This window comes from Manis javanica, chromosome 4 (assembly GCF_040802235.1).
Source record: "Manis javanica isolate MJ-LG chromosome 4, MJ_LKY, whole genome shotgun sequence".
Classification (NCBI taxonomy): domain Eukaryota; kingdom Metazoa; phylum Chordata; class Mammalia; order Pholidota; family Manidae; genus Manis; species Manis javanica.
The window spans coordinates 70,795,484-70,822,708 of NC_133159.1; the positions used below are offsets into that span (position 1 = coordinate 70,795,484).

A 27,225-nucleotide genomic window follows, 5' to 3' on the forward strand; every position below is an offset into this window, starting at 1 on the left:
ATGAGTTCCAACTGGACTGGTGATGGTAATTTGATTCAAAGAAGTTGATGATAGATTCAGATTATCATGAGATCCTACTTAGTAATAAACCAGCATTAAGAGTTATTTTATTTATCTGAGGCCTAAGCCAAAATGCATTTATTGACCTATATATATAGGTCACCTAATATGTGCCAGACACTGTGCTAATACAAACTAACTTCTGTTTAACTTTAATGCTTTTCTTTCACCTCCTGTTGCTCTTTCTCCTACCACCCCTTGTTTAAGGAGGCCCAGAGTCCTCATATTGCCGTATGATAATCTAAAGTTTTACACTAAGGTACACACCTAAACCTTGTCTTGAAAAATTATTTTTTCCATTTTCTATAATTACTAACTCCTTTCCTTTGCAACTCCCCACACTCTTCTTTCTTAATACCTGGTACTAGGTGAAAAGCATGCTGATTGAAATAAATCACACTGAGACATTGACTTTTCTAACTTTGCACACATATACCTGTATACTTAAAAGGTTGCTACCTCCCATCTTAGAAACTTTCAGGCAGTGAGAATACTAAGTTATTGTTGAGTGTGGCTTTAATCTGAATCAGTAGTACTATGATTGCACTTAAATAGCAACTGTCTAGACTTAAAGGTGCCACAGCAGTAAATCTTCCTATAGGATATTTTGCCTTCATCTTTCAACAATCTGATCATAGATCTAGGTAATGTTTGTGTTCCTCCAGTCAAGCTCTGATGTGTGGAAATAATTATAAAGTGCTGAGTAAATCTTATTTATGATGATAAATTTATATTTTTATATATGTAGTAAAATCTTACATTTGCAGATACATGGAGAAAGTAGGAGGGGACCTCCCAGGTCACATGTTTCCAAGGTGGAAAATATTTCAGTGACCAGGATGATTTTTCCAACTACCTTTATAATGTTCCACTTATTTGTTGTCATATGATATATATGATATATAGATTTTACAGTGTTAGTATATTAAGATATTATAAAGTATTGTCCCTGAAAAGTATTTTTCTTTACATATTAATTCATTCAATAAATATTTACAGAGCACCTGATATGTATCCAGCTAGGACCTACGAATAGAGTGACAAGCAAAAGAAGCAGCATTTATAATCTTTCTTGAAATTTCTATTTCTGGTGCTACCAGATCAAACTCATGCTGACCATCTTGATGGTAATTCTATGCATAGTTAATATTGGTCACTGAGGACAGAAATATGAAAGTCATTGCAATTTATCAGGCAGATTAGCAGAATACAGTCAGTATATACATGAGAAGATGAAGTAGGAAACTCAAATGAGAAAATCAGTACATCCTTTGGAAGTAATACTCAGAATGTAGGATCAGAATTACACTGATCTATCAACTGATCTAATTTGTGAATGCAAGAATGCTTACACATACATATAGATTATACCTATGTTTATGTATCTGAAAATATGCATAGTAAAAGATCTGGAAATTCAGACTCCAGGATTGTATCTATGATTTCCTTATTGGATTATGGGAGTTCTTTATTTTTCATCAATATTTTATATTTTTTCTATAATGAGCACATATCATTTTTATAATAGGAACAGTCTGAGAAAGATGGCATTAATAGAAAGATTAATGCAGTTAAAGAGCTTCTGTGTAGTGAAATTCCTTCAGCAGTTAAAATTTGAGAAAGGCAGATGGAGCCTGTCAACAGTAGGAATGGCCCAATAGAAAATCTAACTGGCACATGTGCTTTTCAGTTATTTCTCAAGGTCAGATACAGTTCTAAAGACATCAGTATCTTCTAATATGGACAATAATTTAAAATAATATGACTGTTTTAGAGTTACATTTTTCTACAACATATGCTGCCCCTAAGTATATCAAAACATTATTTGAAGACAGTGCAGAGGTTTAGTAAATATTTGGAAACTAATAAGATGCTTTACATATGTGAAAAAATACCTTTTGTTCCCAAAATACCTCTATTCCATGTTAATTTTTCTTGAATAATCTGCTAATTACTGTGTTAACCAATTTTACAGAAAATCAATGTTTTGTTTCTTTGTAGTGAACCCCATGCACGGTTCTATGCAGCTCAGATAGTGCTAACATTCGAGTACCTCCACTCATTAGACCTCATCTACAGAGATCTAAAACCTGAAAATCTCTTAATTGACCACCAAGGTTATATCCAGGTATGACCTGAACACAATTTATATATATTATGTATTTGAGGAAATACTAGGTAAGAAGTTGTATATATTTATCCCCAACTACCGATATTGGATTTTTTTTTCTTTGAGGGAGACAAAAATAGTTCTGCTGCTATTACAGACAACTAAAAATCCTATCAAGGATAGATCTTTATGTCTCCCATAATCTATAGTTGTGAACTGAACACAGGTTCCTGTATAAAGAACTATACATAATAGCTAAATTTATGGGCTCTCATTTAGTGCCAGGCATTATTCCAAGTGCTTTACATGTACCATCTCTTTTAATTCTGATAATCTTATGAAATGTAAGTACTGTTGTTATCCTCATTTTAAGGCTAATGAAATTAAGGCACAGCAAGGTCACACCGGCAGTAAATGGTAGAGTCAGAACTTGAACCCAGTCTGTCCCCAGAACCCATGCTCCTTAACACTACAATGTAACTGCCAGAGGAGCCCTGGCTACCAATAACAGACTGGTAGCAGCATTTTCTTTCCATTTCCACTGCTCATAGAGTGGGAGCATCCCTTTTCACAGTTACCTGTAGTCTTCCATTGATACTTTTGGACTTCCTATTATGTAATTAATGGCAGAAGACATGGCTTAAAGACTTAAGGACTTCGAGCACTGCTTCATTTTTATTAAACAGTTTATTTTTACCCTTTTTGTTTTTTTGTTTGAGTCAAAGAAATGTTTGCCAGCATGGGTCATTTTAACCTGCATTCATTAAGTGGTGGCCTTCATGGATTCATTTCAAATATATTCACTTAATTTTTTTTCATGGTTTTAATTTTAACCCTGATTTTTGACTTTCATCTTTAGTACAATAAATACATTTATTATGAAATAATAAGTGTTCACAAGTGTTTTTTTCTTTAATAGGTCACAGACTTTGGGTTTGCCAAAAGAGTTAAAGGTAGAACTTGGACATTATGTGGCACTCCAGAATATTTGGCTCCAGAAATAATCCTCAGCAAGGTATATTTATAATGTCATTATGTAAGAAGTAGAAATATAAGGCATGCATCACTCTGGACTTTTATAAAAATAGTTAATATAATTTCACATTTCATTTTATCTAAATTATGAATTTAAATCTATTTGTGCATACTAAAACATATTTAGCCTACCAGTAATCCTACAGCCTCTGTCAGTTTTAACCCTGGATCTAAGAAAATTAGTGTGAAGAAATCTGTCCTCTAGATCCCTTTTTTTTCTTCCAGTGTTATTGAGAAATAATTGACAAACATTACTGTGTAAGTTTAATGTGTATGGCATGATGGCTTGATTTACATACATTATTACCACAAAGAAATGATTATCACAGTAGATTTAGTTAACATCCATCATCTCACGTTGTTACCATAACAAGAAAAGAAAAAAAAATCCATGTTTAGAGTCAGAAGCATAGCCTTTTTGTAATTATTCCCAATAATGGGAGGGTAGGGAAACCTTGCTCTGGATTATACCAAGAGGCATATCTAAAGATTGTATGTTCTAGTTCTCAATTCTTCCTTTGTTTCAATGTTACCACTTAAGTGAAAGAAATGTATAGGAGTTATTTTTTTAACATTTTAGCTTAAAAAATAGGAATGTTACAGCAGTTGAATAGTTAACAGTGTAATTAAAGACAAGTCTACTTTTCAAAACAGTGAAAATGTGGTGAGAGAAATAATGACATGTGATTTCACTTCTGTTTTCCTTTCCACTGTTACCCTGGTAGAGAAAAATAGAAAATAGAAACTAACAGTAACAGGATGCTCATAGGAGTAAGGAAAGAAAGAAGACACCTGCCTCAGTATTTACAAAATGAATAACTACCTTCAGAATAATTGAAATGTGGTTAATTTTATAAAAGTATTAGAATAAAATAAAAGATTTCTGTAAACTTTCCTCTCATTATCTTTCATAATTGAAATCACTAATAACTTCTTAGTCTTTTATAATCTAAATATCATTACTGTTAGCACATTTTTCTTCTGTAGGTACACTTAAGAAATAATGTGATGACATAATAAACATCAGAATTTTTAAACAATGTGTATGTATTGTAAAAGTAATGATGTTTATCATATGAAATTTGGAAAATTATAGAAAAATAGAAACAATAAAAAAACCTATTACCTCACCAACCTGAGTTAACCCTTTTTAAAATATTTTAATATATTTTTCTATGCATGTTATCATAATTGAGATATAGTGAATATACAATTCTGTATTCAGCTTTTCTACTTGAGTAGTAACAATTACACAAATGTCATTCTAATGGCTTATTTACAAATTATGAAGTATTTCACAATTGTGTTGAATATTCATAGTTTTTTTTTTCTTTTCCTTTTTTGCTATTGTAAGTAACTCTAGTAAATATCTTTGTACATAAAGCTTTTCTACATTTCAAATTACTTGTTTAGGATATATTTCCAGAAATGGAATTATTGGCTCAAAGAGTATGAACATTTTTAAGGCTCTTGATACATATTGGCCAAAGTGCTTTCCATAGGCATTGTAATATTTAACAGTCCTAACAGCAATGTATAAAAGTGCCTATTTCATCACACTTCCAGAATGGAGTATTCTTATTTAGAAATCATTACTAATTTATTAGTCAGGAAATTGTATCTCATTATTTTAAGTCTCATGTCTTTGATTAAAAGATTCTATTTTAATGCTTAATAGCTATTTGGTATTTCTTTGAGTGTGTGTTTGAATTAAGAGTTCATGTCCTTTGCCCATTTACCTATTGTATTACAGTTTTTCTTATTATTTGTTTTAATTTTCTATACCTAAGGTATTAAAAATATCTGGCACATTTATTATATACATTAGCACACAATCTAAAATAGAATCAGAGTTTAGTAAAAGGATCTGGTTCAACATTACATGCTTTCATTTTTAGTAAAAATACTATAGTGATGACATTACTAGTGAGTTGAATTAATTAAAGTAGATGCTAATTTCTATTGTCAAAACAAAGTATAATATTCCTACTATACTAGTGTCTCTTTTAATAAGCATACAGAAGCAGGAAAAATAAAGAAGAAAATCTCTATGTTATAATAGTATAAGTAGTAATTTAAACATTTAAGTAGTTTTAAAGCTAAAATTTGTTTACAGAGTTTGGATTATGGGAGTGGCAACAGTAATTAATACATTTGAGGGCAGACCAAAAGATCTGGCAAGAAACTCAACTCATTTCTCTCCAGGATCACATTTTTGTTGTTGCTTTTTCCCATAATCTTTTGTGCCAGTTGACACAGATCATAGTTCATAACGGACTTTTTATAAATATATTGATATTTTATTCTTGCTTTCTTCTAGAGACTTCTAGATCCTGCGTAACATGAAAAAATAAGCCCAATTAAAAACAACCTTAGAATTAATTGTACATTTGGTTTACAGCATACTTTTGCATTCATTACTTTTTTGATTTGATAAATTCCTCACAAAACCCCATGAATAAGCTATCTTTCATGTATACTTTTTAGGGATTAAAAACAAAACAGTAGATAGCTGAAGTATATTTAAATATTTACATTTATTAGGTTCCAAATTAAACTTTTATCTTCATAAGATCCTCTAAGTGGATGGGATTATTCCTAATATATTCACCTTCCTAACTCCAACAACATAAGAGTATTTTGAAGTCACCTCCACTATTTTCTATGCAGTGCAACATCTGCTACTTTGTTTTAGAACTTTTAACCTTTCTAAGAATGCTCTAGAAAATTCATAAGATTATGGACCTAGAATGGGCTGTAAGAGGTACTTGTTCCAACTCCCTTTGAACAGCAACTAAATTGGTAGAATTAAATGGGGGATATTTTATTTTCTATAATATTTTTTATGATTTTAGGAGGATGATTTAAAAATACTTCCTTATATTCAATCAATAGTCTCCCCTTTGTTTAATTCAAATCTGTCCTGATATAGTTTGTTCGTTTTTATTCTGTCCTGAATAGCTCCTCAGCAACTGCTTTTTAAAAAATTTTGTATGCTTGAAGATAATTTTGAAATCATCTATGACTTCATGTTCTTCTGAGTAAATTAAGTAATAATTGACATTTACTGTTGGTTTATTTTAGGGCTACAATAAGGCAGTGGATTGGTGGGCATTAGGAGTGTTGATCTATGAAATGGCTGCTGGCTACCCTCCATTCTTTGCAGACCAACCAATTCAGATTTATGAAAAGATTGTTTCTGGAAAGGTAAGCAATACATTTTATTATTCTATTATTCCTTATTTCCATAATTAATTTTAAGCTTTGTAGATTAGAACCCTTTAATGGCATCAGATTACTACCCTACGTTAGGAAAAATACAAAAATGTTGATAGTTGCTGTCTTTGTATTATAGCATTCATTTAAGATAACAAATATAAATCATTGAAGTCTCAAGAAAAAAGGGAGTTCTTACTAATTAGAAAAATACTAAGGCAGTTTCCTTTTTCTTACAAAACAAAGGATCGTAGCCCTAATTCTCAGTATTTCTTCAAATAAGTAAAAATTATTAGTTTCTTGATGTGGATATATCTTTGGACAGAAGCTCTAGGGACTGTTTTTATGCCCTTGCTTTTTCAGGAAAGACTTCTTTTTTCAATTATGTCAAACACCATGATTGGAAGTAACTGTAAAATAGATAAGCCTTTTTTTAATATAGAAATTCATCTTAGAAAAGATGTAAGCAATTGTTCGTGTTTATTGTGATAACTGCCATTGATCTTTAACAAATATAGAAATAAAATTAATTTTTCTTGAACATGAGTAGATTTACCATAAGTAATAGTATGTTACATTTTGTGATAATTCCATCAACCTTCCTTCTCTTGCATTTATAATCCCTAATTTTGTTTCCAAACTATTTGCTGAAAGTCAACCATTCACTCTTAACCTTAGCTCATATCTCACATTAAGATAAAAAAATACTATAGTTAATTTCGATAGACCTGAGCCTGATTCTTCCCACCATGGAGCAAAGGAAGAATAGACTTTTAGAGACTCCCCGGAAGCCATCTGTACATTTCTGATAGACTTAATGAGAAGAGATGTTTTCTTTATTTTCTCTTTTTCCTATTGCTACATGATACTCTATTAGCTGGTTTTGTTTTTTGTTTAGATCATATAGCCCATTGAGAATATGACCAGGAAATAGAGCATCAGTTTTGACATGACATTACCCTGAGGTGTGGTGTAGCAGACTTTTTTGTATTTTGTGAACTTCTAAGGTATATTAGCCTATTCAACTTGAATCTAGGAGGAGATAAAAGGAAAACTCTATTTCTTTGTATCTCAGCAAGAGCCACACTCTACATTTAGTATGAAGATGACCCTCAACATCCATCAACTTAAAATTTATAAAGTTCACTATTCAGAAGGTGTTCTGAATGTCCATAATGTGATCATTTATCTTTTTTATCAAGACTCAAATTTAAGTCATGGCTGCTATATAGCTGGGCTATAGGAACAAGACAGCAACAGAATGTCTAATCCAGCAGCCTAGAATCCACATCTCAACACATTATTGTTTTATATCTCATAGTGTATATATAGTCTACAAGGATCACAAGATTTTCAGTTATATTTCACTACATTTTGTGGAGTTTTATGTGATGGTAGTATTCACAAATTAGGGGATTAACTAAAAGAACTTATACTTTAGCCATGTCAAAGGTGAAAATAAATACCCCTTATAGATAACTAAGCCAAGTGTTGAAAGATGTACACTAAAATAACATAGAGAAGCAAAATGAAGCATGTAAGTAATAGTTTCACCTCTCTGCTTATTAGATTTGTAGGTCTCTAGGCTTCAGGTTTCTTATCTTTGTAATTGCTTTTACCCAGCAGAATATTAAAGTCACAATAAAAGAACTTCTGAGGTGAACAAAATATCAAGAAAACTGATAGAAAAGGCAGTGATTTACTTTTTAAGAATTTGAGAATTGATTATGTAAAATCTCAAGAAAGGATAAGAACCAAAGATCATATGAAGAATGATGAGAGAACTAAAATATTTAATCACCGAATGCAAGAAGCATGCAGTAGTCCCCCATTATCAGTAGTTTTACTTTCCACAGTTTGTTACCTGCAGTCAGCTGGTCCGGAAGCAGATGATGCTCCTGACATATCGTCGGGTCAGTAGAGCCTAACACTGTGTCACAGCGCCTACATCATTGTTCTCACCTCATCTCCTCCTGTAGGCATTTTATCATTTTACATCATGGAAAGGGTGGGTACAGGAAAAGATATTTTTAGACAAAGACCACATTCAAATAACTTATATAGTATATTGTTATAATTTTTATTTTATTATTAGTTACTGTTGTTAATCTCTTACTTTGCCCAATTAATGAATTAAAGTTTATCATAGGTATGTACATATTGGAGAAAAACAATGTATTTAGGGTTGGATACTATCCATGGTTTCAGGCATCCACTAGGGGTCTTGGAATGTATCCCCCACCGATAAAGAGAATTACTGTATTTTACTAATACAAAGACAAGAGTGCAGAAATTATAGTAATAGTTTCAAATAATTTAATTATAGGTAATTACAAAGTTCCTGAATCTTTACTGTATTGTTTTTATTTATACTTTGTTAAAGGTGTCAAATTTTCTGACAAGGATGCTCTCATAACTAAATTTCATTTACTTAGAAAAATTGCTTTACTTAAGATGAATGTATCTTCAGCTGTGTGAATGGCCTCCATTTGCCAATAACACTATGCTGTATAAATTTTTTTAGTGATTTATGAATATGTTTTTATGTCATTAAACTTAAATATTTAGGATCTAATATTAGCTTAAGATTTAAATCTGCATATATTCTAAAATCATAACTTTTTAAATCCTAGTCACCTTAGAAGAGTACCAACATAAAATTTTATATCACGATATCTGATTTTTTACTCCCATTATTTAGAAAAATGATAGGATTTTGGTGTACTGCTGTTTTTAACTAAAGGCATCAGATTATCTCTCCCCATACTGGATATAGTTACTTTTTACGTTGTTCCCTTTACTTTTTTTAAATTGAATTCATGAAAATGGATTATTGCCATTAAATTATCTCTAGGATATACATTATGTGAACATAAAATCATACTCACCATCTCCCAATAAAACTATTTCAACACTCACATCCAAACTAGAGTAGATCTCTATTTACATTACAAAAGTATTATACTGTCTTTCTTGTTTGTTGCTAAAAGCCAAATTGTATTGCCAGGCTCATTACTTTTTAAATTTTTTAAATTTTAACTCAATTAAGTTTAATTGAACTAAAATTTAATTCAAGTCATTTAAAATTTTAGTCTTACAAGTCCAATCCTGTCGTTGTATTAAACATTTTAATGGTTTTAATGATACAATATACCACTTAAAATATACTTTTTATTCGGACTTGTTTTGCCTGATTTTTTAAAAAATCATTATTTTATACATTTTATATTAATTATATTTTCCATTCTGAAACCATGTTATAAAGATTATAGATATCAATGACTTATCAAAGTTAAAACATTTAATGAAGTGATTAATTCACTAGTGTACATATATTTGAAAATGTTACTTTCTATATTACAATATTTTAACTCAAACTGGTATTTTTAAATGCACAGCAAGATGATCAATCAGCTTGTTAGATTCTCTCCTATACATATTTTGCCTTTAAAAAAACAGAGGAGGTGGTATTTAAATGTCAGATTATTCATACAATGTTAAGGTTCAGGCTTAGAAATGCATAGTTGACAGAAAAGTCTTTTAATTCCTGCATTAACTATGCCTCATCCTGGCAATACATATGTTGAGTTTCTGTGTATAATCTTTAAACTTCATACCTCAGTGTCATATATCTATCCTTTGACAAGAATCAGTAATGGTTTCTACAGCAACTCTGTCTGTCTGCATTACCATTGGAAATATAAAAGTTAATATTGTGTTCAGAAATACTACTTGGAAATAAGGCAGTCAAGTAACAGCTGTTGTGGAAATCAGAGTACTTGACACACAATTTTTGAAAATTCTTAGCTTCACTAAATATAAAGTAAATATTATTCCGCTTTTAATAAGCCCCAAAAATGTTCAAGGAAACATTATACAAAATATAAATTTGTAAAGATGTATATACAGAATGATCAAAGAGTTGGCTGCTTTTTTCTGAAGGAAAATACATATTAACATGAAGGGTAATTGGTTAATAGCCAAATAGCTATTCCCTTCTGTGTCCAAGAGCCCTGAGACCATTCCCAGGTGAGGTGATTCACTACAAAGACTCACAGATTTGAGCATATAGTGATCTCAAGGAACAAACACCTTACATTGTTAACAAGCACCTTCATAGTAATGTACTTAAAGCAAAAAGATATAAAGCAAAATCATCAAAGGGAAAGGCGCATGGGGAAATGTCCAGAGGAAACTGGGCACTAGCTTTCAAGAGCTCTGTCCCATTGGAGTCACAGGGATGCATTTAATTCCTCCAGCAACAGTGTGATGACATGGGTGAAATGTTGTCTACCAGGGAAGCTCATTAGAGTCTCAGGCCCAAGGATTTTACTGGGATCACCTATGCACCCTCTACCTAGTGCATAACCAAAATCCCAGACTCCCAGAGCAAAGCAGATGTTCAACATAAACCATGTTGTTTGTGCAGTCTAAGGAAAGTGAGCCACTTATACCATTTCGGGAAAGTTTCACACCAGTGTGCGGAACTGTTACCATTTCAATTCCCATATACCTGCCAAGGGCCAAACTTAGAAGCAAGCCTTCTTTAAGGGTAGCATTCTCAGGCCTGCTATATTATCTCTTTTCTACACATGTTCTATTTCCTAAATAACATACACATATACAGATATATCACTTCAGTTTTTTCTAAATTGCCATTGTTAATGCTTTTTGGTAAGTTAAAATGCCATTTTCTATTTGGCTATGACCGTAGTTAAAAACACTTAGAGTACTCAGTAGTCATTTTCATAAAAAAATACAAAACCAGTTTTACTATTTGCATAAAACCCAGGGCCATTTTTTAGTAACTTGCTGTGGTCATTAAAAATTCTTCTTAATACCTGCTTTGAGACAGTCCTTACTCCAGCAGTCCTATTGGCAAATGACTGCAACTTCTTTTGCAGGGGAGAGAATGAGGATGGGGTGGGTAATGGCCCTCTGCAAACATGGACTCATTGTATTTACCACAGTTTCTGTATAGGTAAAAGAGCAGATTACAGAGCCCACAGTCATGGTACTAAAATCTTAAGTATTTATTTAATGTCCTAAATCATTCTTTTTATTATAGGATCCAGGTTGATTAAAGTTTCTCCAAGCCCTATGAGGCAATGTAGAGCTTGGACTGTATCTGTAGAAAGCTTAATATATAAAAAGTTGTCATGCCTTTTGAAAAAAACTAATATATATGCTTATTTTGCTAGATAAATTTTGTACTGGGATTGTAGATAGTACATATCTTAAAACTGTACCTAATTTGGAGAGATCATTTCTTAAAATGTATTCCAACATTCTGTGGACAGAAGTTAACAGATAACTGTTTATTGGCTGTGTGGGAACTATTTTGAGTTATTTAAACCCAATAAATTTTATCCCTATGCGTACGATACTACTAGTTAAGTGATCTTTCCCCTACCAGTTGCAGAAGAATAACAGTAAAAATTTTCCTTCTTCTGCAGTCAATGGTCAACTTTGTAATTTCTGTGATAAAAAACTGAGTGTAGAAAAATTTGGGGTCTTATTTTATTTAAAAAAAAAAAAGATAGCATACTGGTTCGTGACTTTAAATCACCCAGTTTGGCTACCATAACAACATAAACTGATTTGTTTTTTGGAAAATAAAAGTCATTCCTAAAATGAAAATGTGCTGGACTTTATAATCAGTGCTGAAAGCAAAACAAATGCTCTGTGGAGTTTGTTCAGTGCAGAGTGAATTTTATAATTGTCTTAACATACTACATAATGTAATTTGATGAAGTTAAGATATTCACTACATTCACAGAATTGTAGTTGTCTATTTTCTCCCTCAGTCTATCAAATTTAAGTACCATAAGAAAAGAAAAAAGTGTTCTATAGATTAACAGGTAGAGCATGAGAGCAAAAGAAAGGAGGAATTTCTTGCACTCTCCAAATGACTTTTCCAGCACAGATTGTCCTTGGGTAATCTGGAAACATTATAGGTAGTACTGTCTTCCAAGTTCTTACTTTGACTCAAAATTTCAGCTTCAAGTCATTAAAATATTATTCTAATGGGAGGTTGAAAAATGAAAAATGTATTGAATTAGTGCCTGTAAAATACTAAGCATGATACAAGCAAAGCAGTTTTGTGACAGTTACCTAATTTATTTTCATATCTGCTAGATGAAATACATTCTTAGTATTTTATAGATAAGGTTACTGAGACTCAGAAAGGTGAGAGTTTTCCCTAAGGCACAGAGCATGTATATAACTAGAGTTGGGATTGGAACCCAGGTTTCTTTCTACTAAAGAAATAGCTTGGTAGAATGTTTGAAATGGCAAGAATGCACAATTTTATTTATTTTAACTCCCTTACTGATCTGCAGATAACTAAGACTCAGAATTACCAAGATGAAAGATAGTTTGTGGTATTTTGTTGATTGTCTAATATGTAGGATATTTAGTTATTTTGGGATTTTTGTTTTGTTTTATTTTTAAGGTTAGAGGCCAGTCAACAAATTGTAGTCTTCACAATTTAGAAGGTGGAAAATGCTTTTTAAATTAACCTTAATCACTTTTTATACTATTGCATAATAGCAGAATTCTGCTTAAAAGTCACTCAGTAATAAATGTAAAATGGTTTCCTATGCTGTGAAAGGCAGCGTGGGTTTTATAACCATTTCTAGACTTCCTTTTTGATAACCTCTTTTCAAAATGTGCATACTGATATCTTTAATATGTGCTTTTCTATTTAAATTACAAGTTTAAATTTGTATGTCTCTATGTCTCTAAGGCCATGAGAGGATAAGTGAATTTCCTGGCATCTCTGGGAAAGCTCTGTATATGTGCACACTTCTGAAGAGGGGTCCCAGTGCCCATAGAGGGCTCATGACCAAAACAAGGCCCTAAGAGAACAGTTTGTTTATTCACCTGAGTAATTCTCTTCTTTAAGACTACTATGGGAACAGAGTGTATACTTAGAAGTATTTGAAGGCCATTACCAGATGCTTTTGTTTATATAATGACCTGTCACCTTAAAAACATTCTGAAATAAAAAGAACAATACCTGAGTCTTGGAATATGTGCTTTACCACACGGTGTGTTGGTGCAGGTCCGATTCCCATCACACTTCAGTTCAGATCTCAAGGACCTTCTGAGAAACCTGCTGCAGGTGGATTTGACAAAGAGGTTTGGAAATCTAAAGAATGGTGTGAGTGACATAAAAACTCACAAGTGGTTTGCCACAACTGATTGGATTGCAATTTACCAGAGGAAGGTGAGTCTTTTCTTTAATTTAAAAGCTTTTTAAAAGTTGATGTTTAAATTATATATAGCAGTGATATATTCAGCTTAATGATTTTTACCTTTTGAATTAATCCTATACAGGACTTAAAAGGACTGTTATGGCCCACATCTTTAAAGTTTTCTCCTTGATAAAAGAGAAAGCATATATTCTATTTTGACCATTAGTCTGCATGTTTTCATCATTAAGTTTTTTCCACCCATGCCTCTTGCTCTTCACAATACCAGGGTAATTGCATATTGGAAAATGTCCTAAGGGGTTGCATCTCAAAACTGATGAGAAGCCACATTAGAATGACAATATAAACAAATATTCTCCTAATCAGAATTGACACACAGCCATGTTTAATAATGTTAAATTGCTAGATTCATCAAATATTTTTCAGTCCTTATCATTTCATCTTTATAATAAATTGAGACATTTAAGAAAAGATTTTGCTGTGCTGAGTGACCTTTCTTCTGCTTTTTAAATGCCCAGTTAAAGATAACTTGCATGATTAAAGTGTTTTCATTGAATATATTTTTCTCTTTTTTTCTTTTTTTATTGAAGTATAGTTAATATACAATCTTATATTGGTTTCAAGTATACAACACATATCCAAGTAGTTCAACAGTTACCCACATTATTAACTCTTCAAACCAACTAGTGAAGTTACTATCTGTCAACATAGGAAGATACTACAGAATCATTAGCTATATTCTCCACACTGTACCACCATCCCAGTGACCAACTTATATTATGACTGAGAATTTTTGTGCCCTTTTATCCCCCTCACTTACCCACGTACTCCAGCCCTTCCTCCATGGGAACCACTAGTCACTTTTCACTGTCTATGAGTCTACTATTATTTTGCTCACTTTGTTTTATTTTGTTCTTAGATTCCACAAATAAGTGAAATCATATGGTATTTGTCTTTCTCCGCTTGGCTTATTCCACATAGCATAATGCCCTCTAGGTCCATCCATGTTGTGGCAAATGACAGGATTTCTTTTTTTTATGACTGAGTAATATTCCATTGTGTGTATTTGCCAAGTCTTCTTTATCCATTTATCTATTAATGGACACTTCAAGTTGCTTCCATGTCTTCCTATTATAAATAATGTGGCAGCAAATATAGGGGTGCATATATCTTTTTGAGTCAGGGATTTTGGTTTTTGGATAAATTCCTACAAGTGGAATTATGGGATTGAATGGTATTTCTCTTTTTAGTTTTCTTAAGAACCTTCATACTGCTTTCACAGTGGATGCACCAATTTACACTCCTACCAACAGTGTGGAAGAGTTCCTATTTCTCTCCATCCTTGCCAGCACTTGTTATTTCTTGACTTTTGGATAGTGGCCATTCTAACCGTGTGAAGTGATATCTCATTGTGATTTTGATTTGCATTTCCCCACTAATTTGATTATTGATGTGGAGCATCTTTTCATGTGCCTGTTGGCCATCTGTATTTCTTCTTTGGAAATATGTCTGTTCAAGTGCTCTTCCCATTTTTGAATCAGGTTATTTGTTTCTTTGATCTTGAGGCATATTATTTTTTTATATATTTTGATGTTAACCCTTTATCAGATAAATCATTAGGAATATATTTTCCCATACTATAGGTTGCCTTTTTGTTCTGCTGATGCTGCCTTTGCTGTAGAGAAACATTTTAGTTTGATGTAATCCCACTTGTTCATTTTTTATTTTTGTTTCCCTTGGCTGAGGAGATGTGTCCAGAAAAAATTTCCTCATATCTATGTTCAAGAAATTTTTGCATGTTTTCTTCTAAGAGTTTTATGGTTTCATGTCTTACACTTTGGTCTTTAATCCATTTTGAGTTTACTTTTATGTATGGAGTTAGACAATAATTCATTTTCATTCTCTTGCATGTAGCTGTCCAGTTTTCCCAACACCAGTTATTGAAGAGAGTATCTTTTCCCCATCGTATATCTATGACTTCTTTATCATATATTAATTAACCATGTATGTTCTGGGCTCTCTATTCTGTATCATTGATCTATGGGTCTGTTCTTGTGCTAGAACTATACTGTTTTGATTACTGTAGCTTTTAGTATATCTTGAAGTCAGGAATCATAACTCCCTCAGCTTTGTTCTTCTTTCTCAGGATTGCTTTGGCTATTCAGGGTCTTTTGTGGTTCCATATGATTTTTATGATTATTTGCTCTAATTCATTGAAAAATGCCCTTGGCATTTTGATAGAGATTGTATTGAATCTGTAAATTGCTTTGGGCAGAATGGCTAATGTTAATTCTTCCTATTCCGTAAGTATGGGATAGATTTCCATTTACTTGTGTCTTCTTTAATTTCTCTCATGAGTGTCTTACAGTTTTCAGAGTACAGGTATTTTACCTCCTTGGTTAGGTTTATTCCTAGGTATTTTATTCTTTGTAATGGAATTATGAATGGAATTGTTTTCCTGATTTCTCTTTCTGCTAGTCTGTTGTTAGTATATAGGAATGCCACAGATTTCTGTGTATTAATTTTGTATCCTAAAAATTTGTTCAGTCTGGTTATTCTAGTTTTTTGGTGGAGTCTTTAGGGTTTTCTGTATACAGTCTCAGGTCATCTGCAAATAGTTACAGTTTTAACTTATTCCTTACCAATTTAGATGGTTTTTATCTCTTTATCTTTTCTGATTGCCATGGCTAGTATCTCTAGTACTATGTTGAATAAAAGTGGTGAGTGGACATCCTTCTCTTGTTCGTGATATTAGAGGAAAAGCTTTCAGCTTTTCACCATTAAGTATGAGGTTAGCTGTGGGTTTGTCATACGGCCTTCATTATGTTGGTATACATACCCTCTACACCCATTTTGTTGAGAGTTTTTAATCACGAATGCATGTTGAAATTTGTCAAATGCTTTTTCTGCATCTATTGAAATTATCATGTGGTTTTTATCCTTTTAGTTAATGTGTTGTATGATATTGATTGATTTATGAATATCATACCATCCTTTTTTCCCTGGAATAATCCCTCTTGGTCATTACTGATGATCCTTTTGATGCATTTTTTAATTCAGTTTGCTAATATTTTGTTGAAGATTTTTGTATCTATGTTCATCAGGGATATTGGTCTGCATTGCATTCTATTTCCCCCTTTAATTCTTGTTAGTATTTGTTTCACATTATTAGGTGTTCCTATGGTGGATGCATAGATATTTATAGTGGTTTTATACTCTTGCTGGACTGACTGCCTTATCATTATGTAATGTCCTTCTTTGTCTCTTCTTAGTTTCTTTAAAGTCTGTTTTGTCTGATGTAAGTACTGCTTCTCCTGCTTTTTTCTTTCTATTGTTTGCATGAGTTATCTTTTTACAACCCTTTACTTTCCGTCTGTGTATGTCTTTAGGTCTGAAATGAGTCTCTTGTAGGCAGCATATAGATGGGTCTTGTTTCTTTTTGCATCCTGCCACCCTGTGCTTTTGTTTGGTGCATTCAGTCCATTTACATTTACGGTAATTATTAATAGATATGTAGTTATTGCCATTTTATTAATTGTTTTCTGGTTGTTTTTGTAGTTCTCTGTTCCTTTCTTCATCTCTTATAATATTCTCATGTTATTTGATAGTTTTCTTTAGTGTTGTGATTGGATTTCTCCTTTTTAATTTTTTGTGTATCTATTATAGGCTTTATGTTTGTGGTTACCATAAGGTTCCTGGATAGTTTACTAAATATATAACAATCTGTATTAACTTGATGATCACTGTATTTCAAAGGCAGTCTAAGTCTACCTCTTTTTTATTCTCTTTCCTCCACACTTTATTATATGTTACACATTTTTTACGTATGGTTAGAGAGATTCTGAAAGTCCTCTTGTGAAATGCAGAGGCTATAGTGCACTAACATTGTTTTGGTCTTTCTATATTTTATATTTCTTGTATTTTTAACTTCTAATACTTTGTTTTTTTAATCTTTTATAAAAGATATATGTCTTCACTTTTTGTGTATCCCTTGATTGATTTTATATATATTTGGTTTTAGTACTACTAACTTTTATTTGCTTAGTAAATAATTGGTCTACTACCTTTACTGTGGGTTTTTTTTCACTGATGAAAAATACTTAGGCTTAAGAACATTTCCATCTACAGAAGTCCCTTTAACATATCCTCTGAGATGAGTTTAGTGGTGGTGAATTTTTTTATTATCTGGGAAACTTTCAGTCTCCTTCAATTCTGAATGATAACCTTGCTGGGTAGAGGATTCCTGGTTGAAGGTCATTCTGTTTTGATATATTAACTATTTCATACCACTCCCTTCTGGCCTGTGAAGTTTCTGCTGAGAAATCTGCCAATAGTCTTATGGTGTTTCTCTCATAAGTAAGTACTTGCCTCTCTCTAGCTGCTTTCAATACCCTCTCTTTATCCTTAATATTTGTCATTTTAATTATTATATGTCTTGGTGTTGTCTTCCTGAGGTTCCTTTTGTTAGGGGTTTTCTGTCCTTCTGGGACCTTGGTGTCTATTAATTTTTTTTTCATAAAACCAAATTTCTAATGTTTCAGAGACTTACTATATTGAATAATGCTGTACAGACACATGGGTGAATTTTCTTGGGGGGAAAAAGTAAATGCTCTGATTGGATATTAATAGGACAGTTTTTCTAATATATATCTTTCATAAAGATTTTTAAAAAGCACTGAAAGAATTTTAAAATGCAGCAAATATAAAATATAGAAAGACCAAAACAATGTAAGTGCACTACAGCCTCTGCATTTCATAAGAGTAGTTCAGAATCTGTCTAACCATTAAATTTATGAAACATACCATTAGCGTCATTATCTCAACTGGATAAGTTACGTAGTCAAGAACAAAGTCCATAGCAATTAAAGTAGATTTTAGATATCATAAATAAACACTTAATATTTTCATTTTTTTTTCCAAAATTTAGCAATACAGTACTTTATAATTAATAAAAGCAACTTTATATAACTTATCTTAATCACTGAAGTACTGCTTTGGGATAGGTGGTACCATCTTCCCCATTTTACTGATAAGAAAATCAGCTCAGAAAGGATGACTGCTTAAGCATAATCATACAGCTGCTATATAACACGTGCATTTATTTGATTATAGGTTCTTCACATTCTCAATTGATGACACTACCCTTTTAACATGCTTATTTAAATGAAGCTCCAGAACCATTGAACAATACATTGTTTCATTAGATTTTATTTATCATCTGCTAAACTGTCATGCTTTGAGCACTTTGGGAGTAGGAAGACTGCCTTAAGAGACAGTGGAGGAAGAGCATGAACTCCAGGGTTAGGTAGACATTGGGCTAAATCCCAGATAAACCAACCATTAGCAGTGTGATCTTGAGCAAATTATTTAACCTGTTTAAAGCATCAGTTTTCTTATCCCTGAAATTTGGGTTAAGGTAGAGAATGCAAAGTGAAGAGTAAGTAGTTTGGGGGAGAAAGGTTAGATAGATTGGTCCAGACTCGATTTTTCTTTCCTGTTGAGGCATGTTTCATAAAATTATAATCAGGTAATTTGTTGTGTACATAAATTTGAAATCATAGTCTCACCAGTCAGGTAGGACCTCTATTAACATTTGGCCTACTCACTCTTCTGTATTCTCCATGACTACAATTCATTCCCATGACTTCACTAACCATGGAAGATCTCCTTCCTCCAACCCTGCACTTTCCCCACAGCTTCAAATGCTTTATCATGATTACTGCCTACTGCCCGATTCTATTTAGGTGTCATATTTAATCTATATTTTCTTTCAGTGCTTTGGTCTTTTTGTTACTGTTTAATAAATATTCTCTCAGCATTTGTTGAATACTCATTTGGAATTTGAAATTCCACCTTTACTAATAATAAATTATTACACACTTCAGTTTCTGAACCTTATTTTTTATAAGTTCTTTTTGTCTTTTCTTGTACATAAATTATTTTATGTAGCTTTATAATGTGGGTTTTTTTTTCAATTTTCAAAATCCTAGTATGTTTAATATGTAGAATTCTTACAATATTCTTGGAAATGAGTGAAAAACTCAATATTTTTCCAAGTTTACTGTAGCAAAGTATACAGAACATAAGACTTACTGTTTTAACCATTTGTAAATACACAGTTCAGTGGTGTTAAGTACACTCATGGTTGTACAACCATTGCCATCATCCATCTTCTCTTGCAAGACTGAAACTTTGTGCCCATTAAATAAAAACTCTCCTGTTTTATTGGTCTTTCCAACTATTTATGTTGTATTTGGATGTTGTATTATGTTGTAATTGGGATTATAGTATACTGATTGGAAGTGAACCAAAATCTTGAGAATTCATCACAATGAATATGTTATGTTTCTGTATTTATTCAAGTATTTCCTGTCATTCAGTAAAGTTTTGGAGACCCTGCCTCCATACAGGTCCAAATTCTTTTTTAAAGTTATTCCTTAAATTTATATTTTGAATGCTATTTAGTTTGCTTTCCCCATTATAGGGGAAACGTGATCTGTATGTTTTGATTTCAGTTGGTCACCTTACTGAATTCTCTTATTGATTTCCATGGGTTTTTTAGTGATTCTTTTAGATTTTATTGACATTTAATCCCAGGGGATGCAGGTATCATTTGCCTCTTCTTTTTCAATACATATTTATCTTTCATTTTCATTTTCTTTTATATATGCTAGAATTTGTCTAGAATAGTATTTTTAAACAGTAGAGCAGTTGAGCTGTCTTGTCTTGCTCTTGTTTTGAATGGGAATGCCTTTTATGTTTTACCATCAAATATGAAGTTAGCTATTTGTCTTGGATAAGTATTCTTGAACAGGTTGAGAAAATATCCTTGATTCCTACCTAGTATACTGTATTTTACCTTCTTTAACACATTAGTGTGAGGAGTTATATTACTGAGATATCCTCACATTCCTGAAGTGAATATCATTTTATCACAGGGTATTATTTTAAAATCTGCCTAAAATCAACTTACTTAAATTTTTTTTAGAATTTTTACTTCTATACTCATAAATTTTACTTATTTGTAGCTTTTGTTTTTCTGGCTTTGAGATTATGTGGATTCATAAAATGAGTTTAGAAATTGTCCATGTTTTTTATTCTTTGGGAAATTTAAGAAACAAAAATTATCTTATAGTTATTCCTTAGAAATTCTAACTAATTCCACTTGGATATTGGTCTCTTCAAGTTTTGCCTCTTTTTGGGTCAATTTTAGACATTTATATTTTCCTACAAAATCATACATATCCCTTTGTGATTATAACTGCTTACATTATCTTTATTGTTATATTTATTGTTAATGTTGTATTTAGACAGATTTGTTTGAGGTTTGTCCATTTTGTTAATATTTTAAAGATTTGTGATGTATTTTGAATATTTTCATATTTATACATAGAAATAAAAGTTCCTGCTATTAGCACACATTTACTAATACACCATATAATGTATTCCTCATATTCTTAAAATGGGCTAGCGCTGAACTGCACTGCTCGTTTACAGTTCATGTGCTTTCCAAAGGGCTTGACTTACCCCAGGTGGTAAACAACTTATCTGCTGTTTGATGGGCAGATATTTTAAGCAAAATAAACTTAGGAATTAAAAAAGGAAAATCAAAAGTAAGTCTAAGTTATCTGTAGGTTCAAGAGAAAGGAATTAAGGAAAAGGGGACAAAAATAAAGATATCAGAAAAGGAAACATAAAGGAAAATCTGAAAGTTCTATAACCTTAAGTGCCAGCATTGTGATGCCAACAGTAATTATACTAGATATCTCATAAATATTGTGTTGGTCTTTACTATTCCTTGAATGAAAATGTTGAAATTAATAACAGACTTACTGTTTGTGGCTTTTTCTAGTGCTATTGTCATTTAGGGACTTATAGGCATTTAAAAATGTCACCGTGTAGTAATGGGAATTCATTTTCCATAGTGTTTGGAAGCTCTCAAGAGTTATTTGTTTTTCTTTTTTCTTGTTCTACTGTATGTGTGTGTGTTTTTTTTTTCCCTCACCATCAAGCAGTTAACTCAGTTCTGACACTATCAACTTGTAGATAGTTCTGATCCTGCAGATTAAGAACTTGGTCCTACAAGACTGCCTCACCACCACCATTTCAGACATCTGTTGCAATCTAGTTTGTCACCTGTGCTTCTGACCAACTGGCTATAGTTTGGAGGCACCCACACACTGCTCCTAGGGTTCAATTAATTTCCTAGAGGGGTTATCAGAAATGAGGGACTTGACTTACTAGTTTAGATGCATAGGGCAGTATATGTGGGAAGGGTCTCTCCAAGCACCCCAGATACCCACGTGTTCACCAACCTGGAAGCTCTCGAACCCTATCTGTGCGGGGTTTTATGGAGGCTCCATGATGTAGGCATGATTGTTTAAATCGTTGGCACTGGTGATTGAACTCCATCTCCAACCCTTCTTCTCTCCCTGGAGGGTGGGACTGACAGTTCTAACCCACTTAATGGCCTGGTTGGTTCCCCTGGCACCAGCCCCCATCCTTAAATTACCTAGGGGCTTTCCAGACTTTACTTCAGTCACATAACAAGCAACACTTTTACTGCTTTTAACACAGGAAATCCAAGGGTTTTAGGAGCTCTGTGGTAAGAACTGGGATGAAGACCAAACAGATACTACCTTCTATAAATCACAATATCACACCTACTCTTCTGTCTCAATTATAGGTTGAAGCTCCATTCATACCAAAGTTCAGAGGCTCTGGAGATACCAGCAACTTTGATGACTATGAAGAAGAAGATATCCGTGTCTCTATAACAGAAAAATGTGCAAAAGAATTTTGTGAATTTTAAATATGAGCAGCGAGATGACATCGGAGCTCACACTCGGTCTTAGCACTCTATTGAGAGAGAAGGTGGAGCTGAGACCATCCTTGTGGAAACAGTTACCTAGTTCCTTCATTTTAGCAGCTGAGTGAGGTCCTTATTGCCGTCATCCACATGCACTCTCTGCACCTACCTATGTAACAAGGCACCGCTAAGCACGCATTGTCTGTGCCATAACAGGACTACACCCTTTCCTGCTTCTCTTCAGTTTGTCTTTCTCCTCTCCTACATCTATTTCCTCCTTTTTCATTTTCAGTACTTTTTCTCAGTGCTCCATTCTTTTTCGTTGGTGTTTCAGGTGGGCCGTGCTGTGGCTCTGTGATATTTGAAGGTAAGGATAAATGTTGCTTTTAGCAGTTCTTGCCAATATTTTTGTTGATCAATGGCTTAAGGATATACTTTCTAATAATTATTTTTACTTTGAGTAGCTCAGCCTCAGTTTGAGTTTGCCAACTCTCGACAATTTTTGAGGACAGAAGGTCTCATCAACAAGGAAATTCATACAAATTAAAATGATAATTTCCTTAGAATTCTGGCAATAAATTTGGATAGATTAATACAGAGTAGCTAGACCCAGCAATTTAGAGTCCTATAGATCAGAGTTCTAGTTCCTTCATGTCCTTTTATATCATCCTCCCCTTGACTACTTAAGTGACCAGCCTGTCCAAGTGTGACAAACACGTCTCATCCGCAGGACAAACTAATGATAGTGGATCAGCATCACCCAGATTCTCTCACTTGGTACCAGCATTTCTGTAGGTTATTAGAGTTCTAAGCTTTCTAAATGTTCACTCTTCAGTAAGAGTTTTAGCCAGTATTTTAACAGAACATGACTAATGAAAGTGACAAATTTTTAGGTTTCTCAATAGTCCTCATTATAAACTTTTTGAAGGAAAATAAATGAACTAAAAATAACATTAATGTGGGCAAACACTTAGCTGAGTCAAAAAAAAGAAAAGCATTTACAAGTTTGATACTTGTAAACGCTATAGGCACACTCTTACTTAAACGTGGGGTTTTGTTTGTTTTGCCTCGCTTTGCCACCAGGTTATTGACTGTGGGGTGCGTTGTGTGTCAGCCTGAGGAGAGGCACTGCGGCAGTGGCAGCTGTTGTCCTGTGCCTCATCAATGAGGAGAAGGGACAGGGTTTGTAACACTGCCACAATTATACTTTACTTTTGCAGGGTGATATTTTTAGACATGTCATAATTTCTAGCCTCGTTTTTTTCAGTGATATGATCCTGCAGACAGTTTACTATTTGAGCTTAGTTTTTTTATACTTTTTTGCCAACTGACTTAACATTGCCCATGTGGAAATTTCATGCACTTTTGCACATTTAGTTCAATGTTTGTTGAGAATCGGTGGCTTAACTCAGTTCCGTAAATATTTCTTTTCTTTGCTTTTAAATTTACCCATCTGTTTTTCTCTCTGTGTCAGTGGCCTACCTTAAAACAACACACCAAAATAATAAAAATAAACTGTTCATTTTTTTATGATCCATTTACATGCATATAAGGTGAGTTTTTTTAACCAAACTGATCTTAATGATGTAAGCATTCTGTTTTCTTCATTATTGGTGCAGGTAGGTCACTACTTCCTTTCCTCTGTCCATACCCTTGTAAAACCTTCGAAGACATGGAAAGCCTGTCTGAGATGCTCTGTGCATCCGTCTGTACATTTTCTGGTTGCCAAGTATTTCTGCATGGTTAGGTCATTTAAAAGCTGATGCTGATTCCAGTTGGTCCACCTATACTTAAATGTGCAAGAAAAATATGAAATACTTTGCTGTAGCCGGTTTTATGTAACAAAAATATATCATCATGTGAATAAACTTAAAATATCATTTGTTTAAAATATTTTAATTAGTTTTTTGTGTTTCATTTAGACCTAAGAACATGCTGATCATTGTATTCTGTAGGTATAGTACAAATTCTACACTAGCTTTGTTGTATATTATTGTAAAATTATTTTAATAAATCATAGGGGTGACAATTTGATTATTACACTTTAGTTTTCAGTAACTGAAAAGATTTCTATAATTCTAAAAGTATTGTTTTTATGAAATTACTACTGCCCATCACAACTTGCTGTAGAATCTACCTAGGTAGATGACCCCCAGGCCTACGTTGGTTTTGAAGGCTAAATATTTAGCCACTACATTTTACTCTCCATTTAAAGTACATGCGCAAGCTTCCAAGTACATCACAGGAGTCTATTTCTGATGAGTCAAGTACATTGAATTAGAATATCTTAAAATTACACAAAACTCCCAGTTTCTGCCACAATTTAGCCAAAAACAAGGTGAAAACTTCATTGAGAAATAAGTGGACTAAATCAGTATTTATGGCATGGTAGATGGAGTTGTAGATGGCATTGCAGAGGAAGGAGTGCATGACAAAAAGTCAGAACACCTGAATTTCAGACTTGGTCTGTCCCTGTCAGCATGACTGGCGCCTCAGTTCTCTTACCTGTAAAGCAGAATCGTCCATTATCCAGTTTCTAGAGTCCCTTCATGTCATGATGAGATTCTTTTTATTTGACATTTTGAAGGTATAATGTGCTTGAATTAAGCCTCAGGAAGGCCTCTTCTTATCTGTTACAGTGTTCTTAAAATTCTTTGAATATGAGAACCTCATGTCTGAATTCCTTCCTCCTTCACTGATGCTAAATATCCAATTGATATCAAACTGTCAACCTACCAAAAAAGATATTGTGGCTTGTGGGTATTGCTGTCTTTTTTTGATACGTTCTTGTATTGACTGCCCATTGGCCTGAAAATACTCATTGTAAGCCTAAAAAAAATTCATTTTTCTTCCCACTGTTTTTTCTGCTTGTTGTAAGAATCAAATGAAATAATGTATGTGAAAGCACCTTGTAAACTGTAACCTATCAATGTAAAATGTTAAGGTGTGTTATTTCATTAATTACTTCTTTATTTAGAATTGAATTTCCTATGCACCACTATAGCTAGGAAATGCTGAAAAAACAACTGTGTTTTTTAATTAATCAATAACTGCAAAATTAAAGTCTTCAAAGGATAAAATAGTTTGTTCAGTCTTGAATTCTGTTTGGCCCCCTTATCTTCCAAATACTATAGATGCTTATAGATTCCTAGTTTTTAGATCTTGGGTTGGTCTTTTGATGGTGGAACAGAGCAACAGGAGGAGGATGCCCACCAGTTAGCTCCAACTGGGTATTTACTGAGAAACTACTAGATTCATTCCATAATTTCTAAAAAAAGTGTTTCTAGTTCTTCTTTATGCTATTAGTCCAAATTACTTTTAACATAATGTTGAAAATATTTATATTTAAAGAATTGACATTGACATTGACATTGCAAGAGCCTTCATCCTTGTAACAGTGAACAATAAGTTATGCCTTTTTCTACAAGAGAGGTCCACATTACCTCTCCTGGTTTTGTTTAGCCAGGTTCATTAGTGTGTATTTCTTTAGTTGTCCTTGACCTCAAGAAGTAGTATTATAGAGAATGCTTTTAATAGCTTACCATTTTTTATTGCTATGATTGGTAAGACTACACTTACAAATATTGATGCATTTCATTACATGGTACTTATTCTATTTAAACCAATGCTTCATTTTATCATTGTTAGGGCTTAATATAAATCCCAGTTTTGTCATTTCTATATAAAACTAGTTCTAAAAATCTGGGCATATCTTCACTCCAGACCTGTCATCATTTGAAATCCATTTAAATATTCTCTTATGCACAAATATTGGATATGAAGTTAAATACTTTCATTTAGCTTTCCTGAACACTCTCTATATGCCTTATTTAATTGTAGTTGTGCCCTATTATAAAGGCTGAATTGTGTCCCACCAAAAATCACATGTTGAAGTCCTAATCCCCAGTACCTCAGAGTATGACTGTGTGTGAAGATAGGACCTTTAAAGAAATAAGGTAAAATCTTACAGCCTCCAGAACTGTTGAGAAAATTAATTTCTGTTGTTGAAGCCACCAAACCTATGGTACTTCGTTACAGCAGTCCTAACAAAGCAGTACACCAGCTGAGTGTGCTCCATGGTGGACACTGTCCCCAAGGTAAAAGGCTTGCATTTTATTTCCCTTCAAGTGCTTTGTACTTGGTACAAATGAATTAATTTACCACAAGCAAATATGTGTGTGTCAGTGTACTCACAAACCTCAGTGCACCTGCTATCTTTTTTCTTTTCTTTCCTGGAATACAAGCAGGAAACAAGAAACAGTAGCTACTGAGAGTAGGGGAAAGTTTAAGTCACTGAAACCACTTCTAACTTATCAGACTGAACCTTAGCATCAACATGAAACTGAGCACACCAGACTCACTGAGTCTCTGTCCATCTATTAATGGTGATTTTAATGAAATGGCCAAAAGGAAAGTAGGAATGGAGATAGTTGGTGAGGAAACCCCAGTTGGTTCCTCATCTGATAGTTCAGGGGTAGTGATGCTCACAGCAAGTGATTATCTTAGTGTGTTAGTTTTCTATTGCTACTGTAACAAATTACAACAAACTTAGTGGTTAAAACAACACAAATTTATCTTCCAGCTCTGGAAGTCTGACATCTGAAATGAGTCTCACTGGGTTGAAATTAAGGTATCAGTGAGGCTGCATTCCTTTCGAGCTGTTCTAGGGGAGAAACTGCTTTCTTGCCTTTTCTAGCTTCTAGAGGCCGCTCACTTTCCTTGACTCATGACTCCATTCTTGCATCTTCAAAGCCAGCCATTTGGGGCCGAGTCCATTT

General features: G+C 33.1%; 1 protein-coding gene across 7 annotated transcripts in view; it reads left to right on the plus strand.

The window, feature by feature from the left end:
- The window catches only part of PRKACB (protein kinase cAMP-activated catalytic subunit beta), a 115,639-nt gene extending 91,299 nt beyond the window's left edge, over nt 1-24,340 (plus strand). For all 7 annotated transcript variants that reach the window (XM_017678305.3, XM_017678302.3, XM_017678303.3 and 4 more), the window contains 5 exons: nt 2,062-2,188; nt 3,090-3,185; nt 6,290-6,412; nt 13,488-13,652; nt 22,325-24,340. In XM_017678305.3, coding sequence (XP_017533794.1) covers nt 2,062-2,188; nt 3,090-3,185; nt 6,290-6,412; nt 13,488-13,652; nt 22,325-22,450 — 637 coding nt within the window. In that variant the 3' untranslated portion in view covers nt 22,451-24,340. The remainder of the gene's footprint in view (nt 1-2,061; nt 2,189-3,089; nt 3,186-6,289; nt 6,413-13,487; nt 13,653-22,324) is intronic.
- The last annotated feature ends 2,885 nt before the right edge of the window (nt 24,341-27,225 follow it).